The sequence below is a fragment of the Equus caballus genome, chromosome 6, assembly GCF_041296265.1.
Source record: "Equus caballus isolate H_3958 breed thoroughbred chromosome 6, TB-T2T, whole genome shotgun sequence".
NCBI lineage: Eukaryota > Metazoa > Chordata > Mammalia > Perissodactyla > Equidae > Equus > Equus caballus.
The window spans coordinates 17,575,425-17,593,951 of NC_091689.1; the positions used below are offsets into that span (position 1 = coordinate 17,575,425).

The following is an 18,527-nucleotide window of genomic DNA, read 5'->3' on the forward strand; positions in this document are numbered from 1 at the left end:
TTGCAATAATAAAAGCGCAAAGAAATTTGTCTGAAGTTACTTTAAACAGAATTAACAAATTTATTCAGTAGGATGTATACTGAAAAAGTATCTATCATGCTGATGCAAAAAAAATATATATTTTAACAGATAAAAATTGGGCCCAAGTTCCACCACCAATTTAGCAGCCATTTCAAATTATAAATCGCTATAACTTCGTATCTTCAACCCACCTTACATCAACGCCTCCCCCATCACCACCACTGGTGAGAAGCCGTATCTTTTTTTAATGACTTCAAAATAGATAACATAATTTTCTAAAACTAATGATAATATCTTACCCTTATTTAGTAGTTTTTCACAGTCATTATATCCACTGGGTCTCACACCCAGCCAGTGAGGTAAAACAGGAAGTACTCAAGCCCATTTTACAGATTAAGTAACTATAGACCAGATAGGGTAGGTGAATAGCTCAAGGTCACACAGCTACTAACTGGCAGCATGTGAATTCCCAGGCCAGTCTGTGTCTCTTTGCTGGGATGCTGTCCTTAAAATAGGATCATAAAACCTTATCTAGATAACATAAATCCAGCAATCTTAAAAGTTAGAAAGGAAAAGTAAACATTACTTCGAATTTACTTTGCTGGGGGAAAGGACGGATTTTACGCTGGCCTAGCAGCCCCTTCATTTGTTAAACATAATTATTTTAGTTTAGCACCTTCTGAAACTCTTACTGCAAAAAGTGTTCTAAAACTTTGAGAAAGTAAATGAAAAACTGAAACAGAAAGCCTGTTCATGGATACAAACTAAATTGTAAATGTCAGCTGAAGGGACTTAAAAACCACTCAAACTCCTGAAAAACTGGGGAGTGAATGGAAACAATGATAATCTTAATTACAGTTCTTCAATTCTTATGGATATTGGCACATTCATAGAAAGGCAGATGTGGACAAAGGCCACAAACCCCAACCATGTTAATGTGCTCTCTTCAGCTTAAAAGAAATGAAATAAAAACTCCCCAATCTCACAGAGATGATATAAAAGCCACACTAACTCAATATTTCTGAGACTGAACATGGAGGAAGGAGTTTCAAAAGAAAGAGTTAGAAATTGTGTTTACTCTCAAATTCCCACTTAATATCCATCTCTTTGCATGCTATAAATATGAAAATAAGCCTCAATAAAACCCTCTGCAATCTATTGTCTCTAAACCTCTGATAATTCAACTCCTTAACTCTAACTGCTTCCCCCCCACCCCCCCACCCCCACCCCCACCCCGGGTGTAAATGCGACACACACAGGCCTCATATATAGGCCTCTTGCCTCTTTCTCCAACAACTAGGACCTTTGTTCCGAGCGTCGGTTTTTTACCCCACTCAATAGCTCTTTCAACTTTCTACCCCGTATTTGTTTTGTTTTGTTTTTAGAGAGCAGATTCTGAGCCTCAACTTTCCAGGTCTTTAAAAAATGAAATGCCAAAAATGTCTAAAGAGACTGGAGAGGAATAGAAAGTTAACCACACAACGAAACGGCCTACAAAACGGAGGAAAGCCCGGGGATCGGGTGATTTAGCAGCCCAGGCAAGATCGGAGAAGGCCGACTAGGGAGAGAGACAGTAGGGGGGCAGTTACACGTCCCCTCGGAACAGATTCACTGCGCTATTAAACGTACCCCCACCCCCACCCCACACGAACGTTTACACACTGACACATTCCCTCCCCCAATTCACTAACGAAGCAACTAAACTATACCCCCTACCAGACCCGAAGCTTAAGCTAACCCTCCCCCAAAGTAAAACGGCATTATCAAAAACAAACAAATCTGTCTTAAGGGTTTGGGAGCAGCCCCTTCCGTTCTATCCTCCCCACACAAGGGGAATCAATTCCCTCCCTTACCCCAGCAGGAATTCAAACGGGTAAGTTAGTTCCCCACGATGTGCATGTGTTTTTTAATGTTTATTAATTTTTTCCCTCCAGCAAATTAAGGATTTCTCTTACTCTGAGGAAGGGAACGACATGGGGGAAGACAGGATGTGGGATTTTACTTCGTTATTAGAACTCCCCCCAACTTGTTTCTGAACCAGAAACCCACTCACTCTCGAGAAGGATGGAGGAGTGAGGGTGAACTGAATGGACACACGTTATAATAGGTTTTATGTAATCCACATATAAATAAATTAATCGCCTGACTCGCTTTGAATGCTAATACGATTGGAGTGACAATTGGTCCACCTCCCTCCTCCAAGTCCTGGACCCCCTCCCCCTCAATTTCCATTCAAATCAATTTAGAAGGATGCTCTGCTCTCCTCTCGGCCAAGTTTCTCGGCCTCTTCCATGACCCCCCCTGCACGCCCGTCTCGTTGTCATCCTCCCTAAGCCTCAACTTCCCACGGCTAGAAAAACTGCCCGGCGCAGACCCCGGCTCCGGCCTCGCCCGCCCTCAACCGTCCCCCTTGGCAGGAAACCCCTTACTGCGGTCTAAAGTCACTCCGGCCTCTCCCTCCTCTGACCCTCGCTTCCCACAACTGTTGTCACTCGAGCTGCTCCCTAGTTTCCATTTCCGGGCCGTCCCTGGCCCAGGAGCCTCCCCTCTCCCGGTTTCCGGGCCCCCCATCCCATTTCCGGGGAACCCTTGCCGTCTTCACACCCCCCACCTGCACTTCCGGCCCCCCACTTTCTCTCTTCCTAGACGCCCTCCAAGCTCCAAAGCCCACTTCCGGCCCCCCCGACCCCCGCCGGGCTCCCCAAGACCCACACGCCTTACCCCGGTTCCGTGAAGGGCCCTCCTCATTGCGGGGGGCCAGAGGGGGGAACCCAGCGACCCCCCGCTCCCGTCCGGCCCCGGCCCCTCCGGCTGCGGTCTCCCTCGAGCGCCTCGTCCGTCAACCCCCGGCCCGCTCCTTCCGCGGCCCCGCCGCCGCCGCCGCCGCCGCCGCCGCCGCCGCCGGGAGCAGGCCGAGCGGGGGCTGAATCGCGGCGATGACACAACCGGGCTTCCTGGGACTTTCTGTTCCAGCTCCTCCCCCTCCCCCCGCTGCCCCCCCAACTCCTCAGCACAGCCCCCTCCTCCGAGGCCTGGCCCCACCGCTCGGAGCTGCGCCCCAATTACCTAGTTGGGCCCCAAAGTCTCCGGTCCGGACTCGGTGGCGCGGCAGTAACTTCCACTCGCTCCCCCCACCCCCCCCGGCGGCGGCGGCGGCGGCGGCGGCTCCTCGGTCCCTTCAATTATCAGCTGAGCCGCAGCACCCCGCCCGGCGTGCGCCTCCGCCCGCGCCGCCTCCCTCCCTGCCCGTTCCAACACCCTCCGGGAACTACTTTGCCCTGCGGTTCCGGCTGACGGGCTCGTCCGCGGGACAGGCCCCGCTGCCTATTCGCGGCCCATCACATCGCCCTTCCGTCCCCCACGGCCCGGCTCGACTCCCCCAGCGGCCTGCGATCTCCTCCCGATCCCTTCGAGGGACCAGGAAGGGGAATATGAGCTTCGCTTGGTATCCCTCCGCCGGGGTCACCCCCTCCCCTCCGTAGCAGCAGGAACTAATTCCCCTTCAGGTCACCAGGGACCTGAAGGTGGAAATTTCACGGATCAGGGTTCTCTGTGACCCTTGGAAGATGGGATGATCACCCCACATTAGAAACCCCCTGCCAGCTCAAAAGCAGGGTTCAGTTTAAACCAGGTCTTTGGCCCCATGACCCCAGTCAAGCCCCGCCTCTTCCTGGTTGTCTTAGCGACGGCGGTGGCGTCCCAAGATGGCGTCGTGGCTGCCGGAGACTCTGTTCGAAATTTTAGGACAAGGCCCAGCGCCGAGCAAAGACTATTACCAGTTATTGGTCACCCGGTCACAGGCAAGTGCGAGCTGCGGTTTACCCTCTTTACTAACTCCCTGCCCGCGCCGGTGGAGCCTGGAACGCGAGCCGCGCTAGGCTGAGAGCGGCCGGGGCCCGCCGGAAGCGCCCTGTGAGCCGGGAGATGTCCCTCGTCACCTCGGCCTCCTCGGCCGGCCCGGCGGCCCGCATGTCCCTTCTCAACCCCAGCCCGGCCCGTCTCCGGCGAGCCTCCTTGGCCTCCCCACGGCGCCGCCCGCTCCCATTCTGCCACCCGAGCTTCCTACCCGCAGAGTTCCCTCCGCGCGAAGAGAAAAACAGGCGTCCCTGGTTTGCGTGCAGCCTCACCTCAGCGTGGGAAGGAGGGAAAGACAGACTCAGCCAAGTGTCCCAAGGAGAAGCCGGCAGGGGAGGGAAGAAAGGGACGATCTCTTTTCCAGGGTAGGACTTAATCATGGGAGATTTGAAAAATCTCATTGTGGTCTTTCCGTGTACCACGACCACACCAAAACTTCCTTATTTCTGGTAGGGACTCATCGTGGAGAGCTTTTCCCTTACCTTTTCGGAGTCCCTTCTATCCCATTGAAAGTGTGCGGGGGGTGGTCCAAAAATGTTTTCAGCTGCTCGGCCCGTCAGCCCCACCCATCATGACATCTGCTCCACAACAATAAGACCGAGGATTATGCTATCGCTGGACTAAAGTAACCATCGGCCTATTTTTATGACTACTTTAGCTATGGAAGGTGGACTTTTGGATGATTTATTGAGCCCTGGAAATGATCAAGTTGGACTGGGCCGCCTCCACTCGGAACACGTTTCGGAACACGATTCCTGGCCGAGCGTACGCCTGTCATTGAGACATTCATGCACCTTGTACCTTAATAGATGGCATTCCTATAAAATCAAATATAGAACTTCATATATATTTGTTTTGGTGTAGATATTGAACATTGCATCAGTTTTTCCATGAGCCCTTAAATAGGCAGAGAATAATTTTTTTATAGCCTCAAAAGCAACTTTTAAAATAGATTTATTTTTTAAATTTAAAATTTATAAATATTACAAATGTAATATCAATATTACAAGCATGGTAGACTGTCAAATTCTTATTAAACACTTGTTTTAGGAATTTTTACACAGTTACTTGGAATTTCTTAAATGCTGAAATTGACTTTTTTGTGCGTTTTTAGGATTGACTATTTTCCATTTGCTTTCCGATGTATGATCCTAACAGTTCTTCCGTTTCTAACGTGCATAATTGAAAGCAATAATATCTTACCATATCCGTACTTCATTTTCTGTTCTCATCTACCTCAAGTAAGTTAGAATGTTCTAATTTTTACTTTACAACCTTTTCCATAATTTGTCTTTAAAAATTTTTTTTCAGCATTTCTTTTTCTTGAGGGTCTGGTATTACAAGTGTACTATGTTCTGATGTTGTAAGCCTCAACAAGTTGAATACTTGTTTACCTTTTTGTTTTAGTAAATTAACCATAGGAGGGCTCCTGGCGTTCATTTTCCCCAAGAATGCTTCTGTTGAGGTTCTTCAGACTTTGCTCTCTAGTCTAACTCGGGCACCTGCCTTCCTCCAGCTCCTCTGTTTTATGAAGTACCCCCCCACACTCCCCGTCAAGTATTCTTAATTCTTTCTTTTTTCTTTCTTTCCTTTTTTTTAAAAAAAAAACACCCCGAAACTCTCCTTTATTTCAGGCCCTATTCTTTCTGTCATCTGCTTATATATAAAATCCTCTTCAAGATATGATCTATTTTCTTTTTTAAGCAGACTGAATATATCCACTACAGTTCTACCAGCGCGAGTTAATTTCAAATCTGATTAATTCACTCTCTTTTTAAAGTAAAATTTGTTGTAAAAAATAGTAAGCCAAAAAAACCAGTCTTTTCTGTCAACTGTCTTGAGAATATGCTATTTTCTAACCACAAGATAATTTTTCTAAGTCTCAGCACAGGAAACCAAACATCCAGTAAGAGGTGGTCTGACATAAATAAGTACTAAAAGACTAGAATTAAATTGTGTTTTATAAGATGGACTTTTTTCTGGAGTGACTTTCTAAAATTGATTCTTGTACATTTTTAAATCTTTCTTTCTGCCTCTATTCCCCAAAATGTTGTATATTATCCAAAATATGCCCCAGACTTAGATGGATCCTTTTTTCACTCTGATTCCTTTTTTAATTCTTTTTCACTGCTTTTATTTTTATTGGCTTTAAGTCCAAATAACTGCACATTTGACATGGATTTGAAGGCAGATATCTCTCATTAATGTCATACCACCATTGGCCTAGTCCAGAATATAAATATAAATATAAAAGCTTCTTTGCCTTCTTGCTTATACAGCAACATTAAAAATATATTTTCATGATTATGGAGGCATTTCCACTTAACAACTTGATGCCCTGATTTTTTTTTTTTCCTTCAAAAAAGGGACTTATGGAATATAGCTTGGAGTCAATGAAGTTTAATTCTGAAATCTGATCTTTATAATGACGATCGGAAGGCTTAGAAAAATCAGTGCACTGCCTTCTAAATCAAACATTTACCCAATAGTCTCACTCTAGTTTTAGTAGTATATATATTATATTAGATTCTAATTCTTTGAAAACTAGTAGATTTATAGTACATTAGGGTTGGAAAGAATCTTTATTTTTTACTGAGTTAATGATAGGTTACAATCTTGTGAAATTTCAGTTGTACATTAATGTTTGTCATTCGTGTTGTAGGTGCACCACTTCACCCTTTGTGCCCACCCCCCACCCCACCTTTCCCCTGGTATCCGCTAGACTGTTCTTAGTCCACATTTTTAAATTCCTCATATGAGTGGAGTCATACACAGATTATCCTTCTCCAGCTGGCTTATTTCACTTAACATAATTCCCTCAAGGTCCATCCATATTATTGCAAATGGAATGATTTTGTTCTGTTTTGCAGCTGAGTAGTATTCCATTGTATATATGGGAAAGAATCTTGAGTATTATTTAGGCCAGTGATATTTCACATTTAGCTTCTAGGGAAGTCTTAAGTTGTGTTCCTGAATGAAGATCCTTTCCTTAATTTTAATCAGCAAGTTGGCATTTACCATAGGGATGCAAAACTGTAAGAAGATGCTTGACTTCAAAGAATTTATCATTCAGCAAATATGTATGAAATGCCGTATATATGCAGGCTGCTATTGTAGATGCTGGAGAAACATAAGTGAACCAAAGTCCCTTGTCTCATGCAGCATAGATTCTAGTAGGAGGAACATAGTGATCTGATTTATATAAACATTTAGATGGTTTAACTTTTGTATCTTTTTTTTAAGTCCAAAGGAAGTTCATTGCCAACTTAATGAATAGCACAGACACTTTAAAATCTGAATCCAGAGGAAGCAAAAACCACTTTAGACTAAGAGGTGCAGGAAGGTACTATTATCAGTATTTTGCACTTGAAATTCTCTCTTCTTTGTCCTTTTATCTATTTCATAGACGTGTTGCTTAAAGTAGTCAGAACTAAATACTTAGGTTTAATGTCACAAATACTAGAAAACTGCTAGAAACAGTAACCGTATGCTAAGTAGATGAGAATTGGCAGATATGGCCTCTTGCAGCTAATAACACAGGTGGTTGTCCCAGGAGTACTGACATGTTGTAGTCACTCCAGGAGATGAAAGAAGGAAGAGTTGGGTAATAGATTAGTCTTATTTTGTCTATCTTAATCCTCAAAACTCCTAAAAGATACCTGAAGTTAACGTCACCTGAAAAAAAAAAATCCAAAAACTTACTCCCCAAAATGGCAAGTATTTTTGACATGCTTTCGAGTCATGTAGCTCTGACAAACTGAAAACACTGAAAAAGGTCACCTGCCAGCTGTGATGGGAAACTCATCTCAGTGATTCTGAAAAAGGAATTAGAAAAAACTAGACTTGGTGGCCGTTCTTTGAAAGACTTTGCAACAAAGAATTGTGCCGATGCCATTTCAAACTACAGACCAATTTTAAAGAATTAAAATTTGGAGACCGGCCCCGGGGTGTAGTGGTTAAGTTCACATGCTCTGCTTAGGCGGCCCAGGGTTCACAGGTTCAGATTCCTGGTGCAGACCTACACACCGCTCACCAAGCCATGCTGTGGCAGCATCCCACATACAAAATAGAGGAAGATTGACACAGATGTTAGCTCAGGGACAATCTTCCTCACCAAAAAAAAGAATTAGAATTGAAGTATAGTCTAATAAAAACGTTAATACGTTCACCTTTTGACCCAGCAAACCCATTCCTAGAATTTTATATCCAAAAACTGCTTTCACATGTGTACTAAGATATGTGAGCAAGAATGTTCACCAAAGTAAAATAATTGTAAAAACATCTTTCCATTAGTGGAAATTTCCTTAAACTGTGAATCATTCATACCATAGAATACTATGCAACCTTTTAAAAACAATGTGATGGATCTCTTATTTATTCAGTAGACCAAATTAAAACTTAGGCAAGAAAAGCAAGTTGCTGGGTTAAACGTAGTATGATCCCATTTTAAAAAACCACCACCACAAGGGTTTTATTTTGTTTTAAGTAAATGTTAGTGACTTTTAAATAAATGTTAGAGGCAAAAGCTGGAATGATTTGCTCTTACGGCTGGAGTTATGAATTACTTTCACTTTCTGAATTACATATTTCTGAAAGGTCTGAATTTTTCTACAATGAGCATTTATTTTTATAATCAGAGAAAAGCAACAAAGATTTAAAATGAAAATGTAAGTGGATAGCCCTTCCTCTTGACACATCAGCTTGCTCTGTGCCTCAGCATCTGCCTGTTTCTTCAGCGCCACCTTTGAGCCACCTCTCACATTAGATCATGGGCAGCATTAGTACCCATGCCACCGAAGATTCTACTGATTTTGTCGTGTGGGGGGAGAACAATTCTAATTCAACAGATTTAGAGAGGGTGCATGTGGGTTAATGATTACTTATGAAATTTTAAGGAGATTTTAGGAGTCTAGAAACCCCTTACGTTTTTGCTTTTTTTGTTGTTTTTAATGTAGATAATAATTACTTTTGAGAAACTAAATGTCCTCTTTTGCCTTCTTGGGCATGAGATAGTACTGATGAGCTAAAAGAGAGATATGGAGAGTGAAATGAGGCGAAGGGGATCCACTGAATAGGTTTATTTGCCCCCTAGTAAAGCTTAAAGAACAGAATTCTCAAGAAAATTGAAATCATATTAAGTAGGCACCAGATTGCACATTTGGGGAGCTGGATGGGGTGCCGTCAACTTGATATGATGATGGTATTTTCCCAGGGGACCCAGGAACCCCTAAATCATGCTCTACTCTAGCCCTGCCCATGTAAGGTCCCCAAGAGTCATATACATGGAAAAGATAAAGCAGAGGACAGCAGACATACTTTCCCCTTTTGCTTCTGGATGCTCTTTCCTTGTCCCCAAGGGAACCTTTCCTGCTGATGGTATTGAACGTTTCTGCAGACTTCAAAGCTATGTTGCCCATTCTGCCCAGTGGCCATCAGCCACAAGCAAAATGTTTCCCCCAGAAAGGACTGCTGCTGTTCCTTTAAAGTCCAAATGGAATACTTGTGTTCATTTATTTTCCTCTTCCCTGTCGTTTACGTCTTGACTTACCCTCCTCTTTTTCAGCTGTCTCTTTATCTGTCTCCCAGGGTCCCTTGTTTTTCCCTCTGCCCTTATAAGATAGGCTTTTCCCTTTTTCACTACATCTTCGAGCCTTCAGCCCAACCCTGCTCAAGGCCCTCATCAGGGAGTGTTTGGTTTCTCCGCCTGCTCTGACAGCAGCACCTGCAGTAAACATACCCTTCCCTGCCCTACAGGTTCAGCCAGGTGGATGCTTACCACCTTCTTCTTCTAGTCCTCGTATCTGACACACTTCAGAGAAATGATGCCCAACCTGTGACACTCCAGGATGTGCCCCATTAGTGTTGTGAAATCACTCTTCATCAGAAATTCAAATTCCTATTAAAATTTCTTAAAGTGGTATGTGGCACTTTTTGGAAGAGAGAGAGAAAATAATACAAATGAGGTGATTAAACTCTTAAAAATTACAGTATTTAGTGCTTTATCATATTATAACCTAGTCCACAAGTGGCTCCTAGATCCTCTTTCAAAGTTACAGGACAACTTGACATAGCTCCGGTATCATCTTTTCCCAGGTAAATCGTTCTCTTCAGCACCTGTGAGCGCCTACTCAATCTGGGCAGTTAATTTGGTCTCACCCTCCACTGACACAGATTTGCCTCCTAATTATACGGGGCAGTAGAGCACTTACTTGGGAGTCACTGAGTCATGGGTCCTTTTGTTCCTCCTGCTAGTCTGCAAGCTCTTGACCTAGGGCAAGGCACTTAATTTGTCTGGGCCCCAGTCGCCTCATCAGCATAATAAGGTTACTAGTCCAAGAGATCACTAAGGTTTATTCCATCTCTAAAATGTTATTTCATATGAAAGTAGTGTTTTACCTGGAAAAAGCACTGGATTTTTTTTTTTTAAGAAAAATTGAGTTTGCATCAAAGATTCTGTATTAGTAACTGTATGACCTGGTGTCAGTCTTCACCCGCCTGAAGTTCCATTTCTTCATCTGTAAAATGAACAATTCAGCCCTTGGCTACTTCACGGATATGGTGAGAACCAGATATATGTAAACAGCACTCCAGGCCAGGGTTTCTCAAAGAGAGGCTTCATGATCAGATAAGACTGGAAAATCCTGGGTTAAACATAATTCTATTTACTTCTCTTCTCTGAAATTTCTCAGAGCCTCTAAAATCCTACTGTGCTTCTGAATCTCCAGGAGGAGACTGCAGCGTGAAGCTTCTATGGGCTTGTGACTACCGACCTCTTTCTCCGAGCATCTCAGGAACTGAGGTTCTGTGGAATGCTCTTTGAACAACACCCAGCAGAGTGCCTGGTACACAACAGCAAATACTGAAGAAGTGTTTGTTACCTATTCATCTTGCATCGTCTTCGTCCAGTACCAAACCAGTCAAACTTCAGCTTTTCCATGAAAGTGATTGTCGTAACTCTTTGCTCATCTCATGCCTTTTTTTTTTTTTTTATTTTTACACATCAGCTTACATTTCCACAAAAATACCTTTTGGTGTTTTGATTGGGATTGCAATGAATGTGTAGATCCCTTCGTGGTGAATTGACATCTTGACAATCCAATCCACAAATAGTGTATATCCTCCCTTTTAGAATTTTTTAAGTATTCTTTAATTTTGCTCAATGATTTCTGATAGTGTAGAAATCTTATATATATTTTTGTTGGATTTCTGGGTGTTTAACTTTTTTACTCTGTTGTAAGTTATATTGCGTCTTAAAATTGTATTTTCTATTTGTAACTAGTAATAAAAACACAATTGTGTTTTGCTTCTAGTAAATTTCCTTCTATCTAGTGATCTTGCTAAGTCACTAATTCTAATCGTTTGTACTTCTTTTAGAGGTTCTGACACATTCATGTCATCTGTGAATAGTGACATATTTATTCCTTTCTAATCCTTATATCTTTATCCTTGCCTTACTGCATTGGCTAAGACTTCCACTAAAATGTTGAAGAGAAATGATGACACCAGGTATTCTTATTTTCTTCCTGGGCTTATGGGGAAGGCTTTCAATATTTCACCATTAAGTGCAATGTTTGCTGTACGTTTTTTCAAATCAAAGATGTTTCCTTTATTTCAAGTTTGCTGAAAGATTTTACTTTGAATGCATAGTGAATTTTATTTAAAAAAAACAAAAAGTATATATCTTTTAGCTGTATACAGGCATACCTCGAAGATATTGCAGAATTGGTTCCAGACCACCACAATAAAGTAAATATCACAATAAAGCAAGTCACATGACTTTTTGGTTTCCCAGTTCGTGTAAAAGTTATGTTTATTCTATATTGTAGTCTCTTAAGTGTGCCATAGCATTATGCCTAAAAAGACAATGTGCATACCTTAATTAAAAAATACTTTATTGCTAAAAATGCTAACCATCACCTGAGCCTTCAGCGAGTTATAATCCTTTTCCTGGTGGAGGGTCTTGGCTGCCATGCAATATCTGTGAAGCTCAATAAAGCAAAGTGCCATAAAATGAGGTATGCCTGTATTAAAATTTTAGTTTGCTATTTTTCTCCAAATGATTCTTCGGATCACTATAAACTGTGTACTTTCTGGGTCCAGGACCACCACACTCACCATTCCTTAAGTAACACTCATCGCTTTCCCATGCTCTTGCTGTACACTTAGCCCTAATCACCTGGGTAGCTTCCTGTCTGTCTCCCCACATCTAAATCCTCCCACTCGTTTGAATCTCATCTCAAATGCCCACTTGACATTTCAAATCAGTGGGGAAATGAAGAACCATTCAATAATTATTGCAACAGTCGGCTATTAAAATTGTTAGAAAAAATTTCCTGAATCCCTATCTTATACTATATACATTAAAAAAATTTTTATGTGGATTGAAAAGCTAAGTGTTATACACACAAACATACTCTATGAAAGTTCCATAAGAAAACAAGAGAGCCTGGGCCAGCCCAGTGGCCGAGTGCTTAAGTTTGTGCACTCCACTTCGGGAGCCCAGGGTTTGTGGGTTCTGATCCTGGGCGTGGACATATATAGCATTCATCAAGCCATGCTGTGGTGGCATCCCACATACAAAAGTATGGGAAGATTGGTACTGGTGTTAGCTCAAGGTAAATCTTCCTCAGCAAAAGAAAAAAAAATGTTCATACGACCAAAAAGTGCTGTACAGATTCAATGCAATCCCTATCAAAATCCCAATAGCATTTTTCACAGGAAGAGAACAAACAGTCCTAAACTTTGTATGGAACTATAAAAGACCCCAAATAGCCAAAGCAATCAGGAGAAAGAGCAAAAAAACTGGAGGCTTCACACTCTCTGATTTCAAACTATGTTACAAAGCTATAGTAACTAAAACAGCATGGTATTGGCATTAAGACAGACACATAGATCAATGGAACAGAATACAGAGCCCAGAAATAAGCCCATGTATGTATGGCGAATTAGTTTATGACAGAGGAACCAAAAATACACTATAGGAAAAGGACAGTCTCTTCAATAAATGGTGGTGGAAAAATTGGACAGCCACGTGCAAAAGAATGAAACTGGACCACCGTCTTACCCGTACACAAAAATTAATTCAAAGTGGATTACACACTTAAATATAAGACCTGAAACTATAAAACTCCTAGAAGAAAACATAGGTGGTAAGCTCCTTGACATAAGTCTTGACAATGATATCGTGAATCTGACACCAAAAGCAAAAGCAGCAGAAGCAAAAATAAGTGGGACGACACCAAATGAAAAAGCTTCTGCACAGCAAAGGAGACCATCAACAGAATGAAAAGCCAACCCACTGAATGGGAAAAAATATTTGTAAATCATATATCTGATAAGAGGTTAATATCTAAAATATTTAAAGAACTCATACAACTCAATACCAAAAACCAAACAATCCGATTTAAAAATGGGCAGAAGATCTGAATAGACGTTTTTCCAAAAAAGGCATACAGATGCCCAACAAGTACCTGAAAAGATGCTCTAGGTCGTTAATCATCATGGAAATACAGGGGCCGGCCAGGTGGGGCAGTGATTAAGTGCAAACCTTCCGCTTTTCAGCGGCCCGGGGTTTGCTGGTTCAGATCCCGGGTGCGGACATGGCACAGCTTGGCAAAAAGCCATGCTGTGGTAGGCGTCCCAGTATAAAGTAGAGGAAGATGGGCATGGATGTTAGCTCAGGGCTCAGTCTTCCTCAGCAAAAATAGGAGGATTGGCAGTAGTTAGCTCAGGGCTCATCTTCCTCAAAAACAACAACAAAAACCAAAAAGATAGGTGCACCCTCCTGCTCATTGCAGCATTGTTTATAATAGCCAAAATGGGAACAACCTAAGTGCTCATTGATGGATGAATGTATAAAGAAATTATGGTGTGTGTGTGTTTAGCTACCTACCTATCTCTCTCTATATAGTAGTTAGCCGTAAAAAAGAGTGAAGGGGCCAGCCCGGTGGCCAAGTGGTTAAGTTTGCGTACTTTGGCAGCCCCAGGTTTCATTGGTTCAGATCCCGGGCTCGGACATGGCACTGCTCATCAGGCCATGTTGGGGCGGCGTCCCACATGCCACAACTAGAAGGACCCACAACTAAAATACACAACGATATGCTGGGGGGATTTGGGGAGAAAAAAAAGAATGAAATCCTGCCATTTGTGACAACATGGATGAATCTCGAGGGCATTATGCTGAGTGAAATAAGTCTGACAGGGAAAGGCACATACTGTATGATCTTTCTTACATGTGAAATCTAAAAAAACAACCAAACTCATAGATACAATGAACAGGTTGGTGGTTGCCGGCAGGGGCGGGGTGGGGGTGCAGAATAGGAGGAATGGGTGAATTTTTGGGGGGGGGCGGTTTGGTTTAAATAAATTGAATTTTTTTTAAAAAAAGTGAATAACTATGCTAGTATCCTAATATCTACATAATATTTAGGAATTCTAAATGGCTTATACAATCGTTCGGGCATTTGGAGGGATTGGTTGATGTCTTCCTTTTTAAGAATCTTCACTGTGGTGTTAAGGTATGATTCAGTATTGAAAAAGACTTCCTAATTATTTAAGTAAATGAGATCAGTTTGGTTTTTTCTTACTATAGCCTCAATGAGCAATTATTTACCTAAGAACCGTCTTACAACCTATAGTCAATCAAATAGAATTTGCTTGATCCATTTGTCACATCTTTTTAATAATAAACCTAATAATTATAATAAAACTAAACATCATTGAATGCTTACAACAGGTGTGGCATTTAATCCTTACAACAAGCTTATAAGATGGGTACCATTATTATATAGATGAGAAACGGATTTCGAGAGCCTAAATGAACACCTGGGATCCACTCATGGCCAAGCAGAGAGTAACCTTCTTTGGCCAGCCGTACTTGACACTTTTTCCAAATGCCACAGCTACATCTCTGTTTCATTTCCCTAAAAAAAAGTGTTTTAATTGTGTGTCTTCCTACAACGCAATGAAGGAAAATGTCAAAACCAGGAACAGGGGCCGGCCCTGTGGCTGAGTGATTAAGTTTTCACACTCTGCTTAGGCGGCCCAGGATTCGCCAGTTTGGATCCTGGGTGTGGACCTAGCACCACTCATCAAGCCATGCTAAGGTGTTGTCCCACATAGAGGAACTAGAATGACCTACAACTAGGATATACAACTATGTACTGGGGCTTTGGGGAGAAAAAGAAAAGAAGAGTAAGATTGGCAACAGATGTCAGCTCAGGGCCAATCTTCCTCACCAAAAAGCATATCTTTAAAAAGAAAACAGGAGCAGAGGGAGAGGAACCACAGTCGTGAACTTAAATAATTAAGTACAGAACCTTCAGGAGCTGTGAGCATTCAGGAGCCTGGTTCACTTAAGTGGTACAGCTCAATGGCAGGTCTGACATGTGAGCTAAAGAATAAAAGATAGTTGACACTCAGTACTTTCAGAAGTTTGGATATAATACTTTGCAGCTATAAAAAGCAAAAAGTTTCCTGCTGTTTAAGAAGACAGGACAGATCTTGGAGGAAAAATATTTGTAAATGGAAGTAATGAGATAGAAATTCAATGAAAACAATGAGTGACTCAGAGGTTAATATACGATAAATTGCTCTTGAATTACACTTTCCCCTCAAGTTGCTCTCTTCCAAAAGAAATCACATCCTTGACCCTACATCCCTTCCTATCTCTCATCTTTTACTCTTTTCCTTCACAAAGTATTCACTGCCTGCATGACCTTTTCTGTCATTCTTCCTTAAGCCATCCCCTACCTCCCTCTCACTCCTCCTAGTTACTCAGTGACTCTATAATTGCTAAATCCAAAGGAGATTATGTGACCTTGGCATGCTTGACATTTCATGCTGTTGATCAGGCTTTCCTTGAAATGCTCTTCTTCTTTATAGCCCATGGATTTTTTTTCCTGGTTCTTCTATGTTTGTGGCAACTCAAGTGCTTCTTGCCTTTATGACCACATTAATGTTGGTATTTCTCAGAGCCTATTTTTTTTTTTTTTTTTTGAGGAAGATTAGCCCTGAGCTAACTACTGCCAATCCTCCTCTTTTTGCTGAGGAAGCCTGGCCCCGAGCTAACATCTGTGCCCATCTTCCTCTGCTTTATATGTGGCACGCCTACCACAGCATGGCTTGCCAAGCGGTGCCATGTCAGCCCCCAGGGCCGCCGAGAAGCAGAACGTGCTAACCTCACGGCTGCACCACAGGGCCAGCCCCACCCCAGCTCTTCTCAATCTATTCTTCCTCAAAAAAATTAATTAATTAATTAAACAAGGTCTGTGGGGTTGGTCCTAATCCAATATGACTATTGTCCTTAAGAGATTAGCACAGAGATATGCACAGAGAGGCAACCATGTGACCACGCAGGGAGAAGATGGCCATGGGAGAGCCAAGGAGAGAAGCCTCAGAAGAACCAAACTAATACAATTTCTTAAGTTAAAAAAGGGTGACCTTAATTAAAGCTTTTTTTTTTTTTTTTTAACTTGGACAGATTACTGACTACTCACGAAGACAAAAGCCTTGTCAGACTCGTTCGTGGTAATCTTGAACAGTGCTTTTGGAAGACTTGCTGCAGTCTATTTTGACTTTCAGGGTTTAAAATTATGTTCTCTAGGAAAACCTCATCAGTCTATTAGGGAATCAGATTACAACCATCCTATCAGGCTCGCTGGACAAAGAACCAGACTCAGAGCGTGGTTATGAAAATACACGCCATCTGGGAAGATGGGTGGTCAGGACTAAGTGGCCAGCAATCTAGGAAAAACAAAAAGAAACATATTCATTAAATTTGCTGCTTATAATGGTATAATCTTAGAGGATAGGATCAGCCTTATTAATGTAGATTCCTTACTAACATGGTAAGAGATTGACAGAGAATTTTGATTTAAGAGTGTCAAATACTTGCAAAGCAATAATCAGCTAAAAGAATCCTTGCTCTGAATCCCCCTCAGTCTGGCTGATGGATATTTTCCGGGTGACTATCAACCAAGGAAACAAGAAAGTAGCTGTGTAAGGGGTAAAGGCACCATAATGAGAGACAGGAATAGGAGTGCAGAAATCAGGAACCCTGAGGTCATCTTCCAGTTGTGCCCACCACGAGCCAGTCCCTGGTTCCCATTTTTAAGCTCTAGATTCTGCACTAAAGAACGTAGAGGACTTAGAGTTTAGTAATGAAGATAAAAATAATTAGGAAATAAGATCTATGAGTAAAGGTTGAAATAACTATGATTATTCAATTAAGCAACAGAGGCCTGGGTTATTTAATAGTACTTTTTTTTTTTAAAGAATGATTTAGTCATAACTGATGATAATCAACTATTCTCCATTTACACAGCAGGGGTCAAAACAAGAGGAAGTGGCCCCAACTGCAGTGTGTGGGATTTAGATTAAACAGGGAAGAACTGGCTGAGTGTGATGAATTACTATGGAAGGCTATGCAATTTCCTACTTGGGAGAGCTTTCAAAATAGTCTCTCAGGGCCAGCCCGGTGGTGTAGTGCTTAAGTTCACGCGTTCTGCTTCAGCAGCCCTGAGTTCGCAGGTTCAGATCCCAGGTGCAGACCTAGTACCACTCGTCGAGTCATGCTGTGGTGACATCCCACATAAAATAGGGGAAGATTGGCACAGATGTTGGCTCAGTGACAATCTTCCTCAAGCAAAGAAAAAAAGTGTCAAGGCAGGAAAAAAAAAAATCCTACAAATGAATGAGATAAATAGGCTCATGGAAAAATAGGTAAAGAATATGAAGAAACAGTCACCTAAACAAATACACAAGTAATAAACATGGAAAGATGCTTAAACTTACTAGTGATCAAGGAAATACAATTTTGTTTATTTTTTATTTTATTGAGGTCATATTGATTTATAACATTGTGTAACTGTATAATTTCAGATGTACATTATTATAGATCAGTTTCTGTGTAGACTGCCTCGTGCTCACCACCAATAGTCTAGTTTCCATCCATCACTATACACCTGTGCCCCTTTACCCCTTTTGCCCACCCTCCCACCGCCTTCCCCTCTGATAACCACTAATCTGTTCTCCCTTATCTATGTGTTTGTTTATCTTCCACAGATGAGTGAAATCATATGGTGTTTGTCTTTTTCTGTCTGGCTTATTTCGTTTAATATAATACTCTCAAGGTCCATCCATGTTGTTGCAAATGGGACAATTTTCTCTTTTTTATGGCTCAGTAGCATTCCATCCTATGTATATACCACATCTTCTTTATCCATTCATCAGTCGTTGAGCACTTGGGTTGCTTCCACATCTTGGCTCTTGTGAGTAAGGCTGCAATGAACATAGAGGTGCATAAGTCTCTTTGAATTATTGATTTCAAGTTCTTTGGATAAATACCCAGTAGTGGGATAGATGGATCATATGGTATTTCTATTTTTAATTTTTTGAGGAATCTCCGTACTGTTTTCCATAGTGCCTGCACCAGTTTGCATTCCCACCAGCAGCGTATGAGGGTCCCCTTTTCTCCACATCCTCTCCAGCACTTACTATTTCTCATCTTGTTAATTACAGCCATTCTGAGAGGTATGAGGTGATATCTCATTGTAGTTTTTGTTTTGTTTTGTTTTTTGTGTTTTGTTTTTGTTTTTGTTTTTTTAGGAAGATTAGCCCTGAGCTAACATCCATACCTATCTTCCTCTATT

At 41.9% G+C, this 18,527-nt stretch overlaps 2 protein-coding genes and 1 long non-coding RNA gene across 52 annotated transcripts in view; 2 read left to right on the forward strand and 1 right to left on the reverse strand.

Annotated features, from left to right (window-relative positions):
* Positions 1-3,491, reverse strand: part of TRIP12 (thyroid hormone receptor interactor 12) — a 141,110-nt gene extending 137,619 nt beyond the window's left edge. For 10 of the 50 annotated variants that reach the window (XM_070270580.1, XM_023642507.2, XM_070270568.1 and 7 more), the window contains exon 1: positions 3,088-3,452. The gene's annotated coding sequence lies outside the window, so the exon portion shown is untranslated. Of the gene's footprint in view, positions 1-2,742; positions 2,978-3,087 lie in introns of those variants that run through there. The other 40 variants (XM_070270575.1, XM_070270566.1, XM_070270576.1 and 37 more) reach the window with 18 other exon arrangements.
* The window catches only part of FBXO36 (F-box protein 36), an 86,002-nt gene continuing 70,797 nt past the window's right edge, over positions 3,323-18,527 (forward strand). The window contains exon 1 of the mRNA XM_070270584.1: positions 3,323-3,821. Within this exon, the coding sequence (XP_070126685.1) occupies positions 3,726-3,821 (96 nt within the window). The 5' untranslated portion in view covers positions 3,323-3,725. The remainder of the gene's footprint in view (positions 3,822-18,527) is intronic.
* Positions 4,489-11,190, forward strand: LOC111773855 (uncharacterized). The gene is made up of 2 exons (XR_002808502.2): positions 4,489-5,117; positions 10,602-11,190. It is a non-coding gene; the product is annotated as an uncharacterized lncRNA (long non-coding RNA).